Genomic DNA, 4,530 nt, shown 5'->3' with positions numbered 1-4,530 from the left:
AGATTTCAGATATCTTAAAGTGGGGTGCTGACGATTTTTTCACCCTTTGATAACTTTCACCCCTTTGAGGTACAAACGAAATGAATGGTGGTACAAACGGGTACAAACGAAGCTCTTTCGAATGCATTAAAAAAATTTTGTTTATATTAAAGTCGGGTGCTAAGTTCACACAGGTCAACACTTTGAATACGTGTTTCGCAGCGCGCGTCACTGTCTGCAACTCAAACATACATGGCATATTGGTATGAGTATTACTACGTCACGTGACAGCTAAAAGTTTTGAAAAGTTAATAAGTATATCTACTACCACTCAACATGCATATACTGTTTCCAGGTTTAAACTGACATCGTCTTTCATGGCGTTGCAATTTTATTTTCCGTCAGTACATGTACAGGGTGTCTCAGAAATGGGGTCCGAACCGCATTGAGGACGTGGAAGGGGGATCAAGGGAAACAAAAAAGTTTTATGCCATTTTGAGATATTCGCTGTAATTATCGATTTAACCCTTTCAGCCCCAGGGGGGCATATGCCGTCCTAGTAACTGTTCGCGACTCTCTTTTGAGGAGAGCTCGCTGGACCGCTGCGGTTGGTAGCAGGGCTGAGAGGACTTTGCGGCGAGAGATTTCGAGGAACGGATTTACGCTTGAGAGGTTATAAATCACGTGATCGTAACTCGTGTAGATTTGATAAAATACCGTGTGGTCCGTTTAATACATGTAAAAGGCTTACAGTTGAGCAGTCTAGTGTTTAATGTTGATGATCAGTTCTTTTGTCACTTGCACGGGTTGATTATATTAATCGATGACCGGCCTCGTGATTGCGGATGCCCGTGAGCCGTGTCCACGCGACGCCGGCGTGCGATGCGTGGTGAGCTTGAGCCGCCGGTGATGCTGTATCCCGAGATGTCCTGGTTGAATCGCACTGCTGAGTTCCCTCTTTGTCCACACTGAGTCTGTCCGTGATGAAGAAAGTCCACTATAGCACTTGAGAATCGTTAGCACTACCCGACGCGTGTACTATGTATCGTAGCCATGAGCGAAAAGGCCCCGGAAACGAGCGTGAAGAAGCGCGGTCGCCTCGCGTCGCGATCGGGCATGCGCGCGCAGCGCCCCTGTGGCGCTGCAAGCTCTGACCCGGCTGATGCTGCCATCACGCCGGTGACGAACAGACCGAGATTCATAACTGAATCCGGAACATTCTCCCCGCCATCAGCAACGTGGTTGATGATCCTTGACCTATGATGAAATTGGCAGGACGGCGAGCTTGACAACTGGTCGGATGAGAGTGGTAGTGGCTGTCTTCAGGGTCACCACCCGCACGAGACCATCCTTCCCAGGATGTAGAGCCGTGATCCGGGCTAGCGGCCATTTGCATGGCGGTAGCCGCTCGTCGGTGATGAGCACCAATGATCCGAGCTTGATCTCGTTGTTCCTGTGGTGCCACTTTGAGATGGCTTGTTGTCGTTGTAGGTAATGTGCTGCCCAGTGTGTCCAGAAATGTTGTGTCTTCTGCTGGATGAGCTGCCATCGAGAGAGTCTTGAGATTGCCAGGTCGGTGAGTGAGGGCTCTGGTATTGCGGTGAGCGGACTTCCTACGAGGAAGTGGCCTGGCGTGAGCGCTGCGATGTCGTCCGCGTCGTCACTCAATGGTTCGAGCGGGCGCGAGTTGAGAATTGCTTCAATTTGAGTGAGCAATGTGGTGAGCTCCTCAAATGTGAGCACGCTTTCTCCAATGGTCCGCCGTAGGTGATACTTGATGGACTTTACGACGGCCTCCCATTTTCCTCCCATGTGAGGTGTCGCTGGGGGATTAAATTCCCATCGGGTGTTATCTTGCGAGAGCAGGTGAGAAACTCGCTGATGTTCCTGAGTGCACTGGATAAACAGTCGTTTGAGAGCTGCATCCGCGCCGATGAAGTTGGTGCCGCAGTCTGAGTGTAAGGTATGAGCGATGCCGCGTCTGGATGAGAAGCGTCGATAGGCGGCAATGAATCCTTCCGTTGAGTAATCGCTGACCGCCTCTAGATGTACTGCTGAGGTCGAGAAGCAGACGAAAACGCAAATCCATCCTTTTGTTGTTTTGGCACCTCTTCCTTTCCATGTTTTGACGGTGAGCGGCCCTGCGTAGTCCACACCTGTATGAGTGAACGGTCGTGCCTGCGTAACTCGAGAGAGAGGTAGTTGGCCCATCAATTGATGAGCACGGATCCCCCTCTGACGAGCACACGTGACACACCGCAGGATGTGAGACTTGACAGGAGCCCTCCCGCCTAGAATCCAGTATCGCTGTCGGATGTGTGACAGCGTGAGCTGCGTGCCTCCATGTAGAGTCCGTTGATGAGCGTGAGCGATGATCAATGACGACAGCTGACAGTGACGAGGCAGTATTACAGGGTGCATCGCGTCGAATGAGAGAGCTGCGTGAGCGAGTCGTCCGCCGACGCGAATAACTCCTTGGGCGTCGATGTACGCAGTCAATCTGTTGAATGCGTGTGCCTTTGCCAACGGTGAATCTGCCTGTAATGTCTTGAGCTCGTGCGAGAAGTACGTTGCTTGAGTGGCCTGAATCCAGAAGAGCCGCGCTCTCTCCAAGGTCTCTGGAGAGATGTGTCTGACAGGCCATGAGTCGTGGACTTTCCTCAACCGTGAGACGAATCTGAAACAGAGAGCTGTAATCCTCAATAGTTTAGTGAGGTTTGAGTACCTGAAGATGAGGTCCCATTGATATTCCGTCCTTGGCGTAACCGTCAGTAGCGAAACGCCTGGGCGAGCTTCTGTTGCACTCATCTCGTCAGAGAGTGCAGGTTGCGACGGCCATGAGTCTGGTTTGTGTATCCATGGTGGTCCCGTCCACCAAAGTGCGTGGTTTTGAAGTTGAGTGGTCGTGAGGCCTCGTGATGCGCAGTCAGCCGGATTAGAAGTCCCAGGAATGTATCTCCAGTGAGCGGCTGGAGTGAGTTCTTGAATTTGAGCCACCCTGCTCCTGACGAAATCCTTCCAGCGTGATGCATGAGATCTGATCCACGAGAGTGTCACTAGAGAGTCCGTCCACATATGCGTTGCCGTTACGTCCATGTTCAAAGTGGCTTCGACGTATTGCATGAGTCGAGAGAGCAGTAGAGCAGCTGTGAGTTCAAGTCGCGGGATTGAGAGCCGCTTGAGGGGTGCTACCTTAGTCTTGGAGCACACAAGTGAGAACGTGGCGCCGTTTGAGTCGTGAACGGATATGTATACGGCTGCAGCCATTGCCAATTGAGAGGCATCAGAGAATCCATGAAGTTCCACTTGCGAGTCGCTCCACGTATTGAGCCACCGAGGTATTGAGAGCCTGGCCAGGCTTGTGAGTTCTTCTCTGATGCAGAGCCACCGGGCTGAGAGCTGGGATGGCAGTGGGTCATCCCATTGGAGCTTGTTCTGCCACAGCTCCTGCAAGAGAATGTTGGCCTTGATCACGACAGGTGATGCAAAGCCAAGTGGATCGAATATCTGAGCCACTTCAGATAAGACGAGGCGTTTTGTGATTCTGCCTTCCGTGCGTGAGCTTCGTGTTGAGAATGTAAAGGTATCTTGTTGAGGGAGCCATTGTAGTCCGAGTATCTTGGTTGCGCAGTCGTCGAATGTGATTGATAAGCCTTGGTCTTCGCTGTCGGTGACAGTCTTGAGTATGTCGAGATGAGTAGCATGCCATTTTGCTAGTGGGAAGCCGCCCGCCATGCAGAGGCCCCTCAGTTGATGTGCGACCTCCTGCAATTGTTGTATTGTATCTGCACCACCAAATATGTCATCGATATACCTGCCATGAGTGATGGATGGCACAGCCAGTGGATAGTTATTTTCTTCGTCCTCTGCTAGTTGTAACAGCGTCCTGACGGCTAGGAACGGCGCGGCCTTTGTCCCGCAGGTGACGGTTGTCAGATGATATGGCACTTCGTTGAGTTGATCGTCCATCCAGAGTATCCGTTGTGACTCCCAGTCATCCTTGTGAATTTTGATCTGCCTGTACATCTTGGTGATGTCCGTAGCGAGAATGTAACGATGTCTCCGCATCCATGGTAGAACATCTGAGGTGTTCAGATGTAGCTTTGCTCCAGTGTACATGAGGTAGTTGACCGGGTAGCCTGATGTGGATGCGCTAGAGCCATTGAAAACCACCCGCAGTTTCGTTGTAATACTGGCCGGCTTGAGAACACCGTGATGTGTCAGGTGAAAATGTGAGCGATGACTGGAGATGAATGATGCCTTCGTCATGTGGTTGAGTGTCTCGTAATCCATCATGAATTGTTGATAGAGACGTTGATAATTCACATCCCTTGAGAATCGTCTGCGTAATCCCTTCAGACATTGATGAGTGACGTTGTAATAATCACCCAAAAGATCGTCTGGTGAATTGAGTAGAATCCTGTCGGTGTACCTCTCTGGAGAATCACGAAAGTGTGTAGTATTGAAGTGCTTCTCGCACCTCTGCTCGTTAGGAGTGAGCTGAGTGACATCGTGAGTAGGCACCTCCTCTTGATTCCAAAATTTCGTCAA

General features: G+C 50.9%; 1 protein-coding gene across 1 annotated transcript; it reads right to left on the bottom strand.

Annotated features, from left to right (window-relative positions):
• Positions 1–1,236: 1,236 nt before the first annotated feature.
• Positions 1,237–4,415, bottom strand: LOC105570777 (the record flags this gene model as incomplete). The annotated part of the gene is made up of 1 exon (XM_012028222.1): positions 1,237–4,415. A coding segment is annotated over one exon (3,179 nt), but the record flags the coding sequence as incomplete, so codon positions are not given.
• Positions 4,416–4,530: the final 115 nt, after the last annotated feature.

Source organism: Vollenhovia emeryi, unplaced genomic scaffold (genome assembly GCF_000949405.1).
Source record: "Vollenhovia emeryi isolate VEMERY1.0 unplaced genomic scaffold, V.emery_V1.0 DF941849.1, whole genome shotgun sequence".
In the NCBI taxonomy this organism is placed as follows: Eukaryota; Metazoa; Arthropoda; class Insecta; order Hymenoptera; family Formicidae; genus Vollenhovia; species Vollenhovia emeryi.
This window is presented reverse-complemented; position numbering and strand designations above follow the sequence as displayed.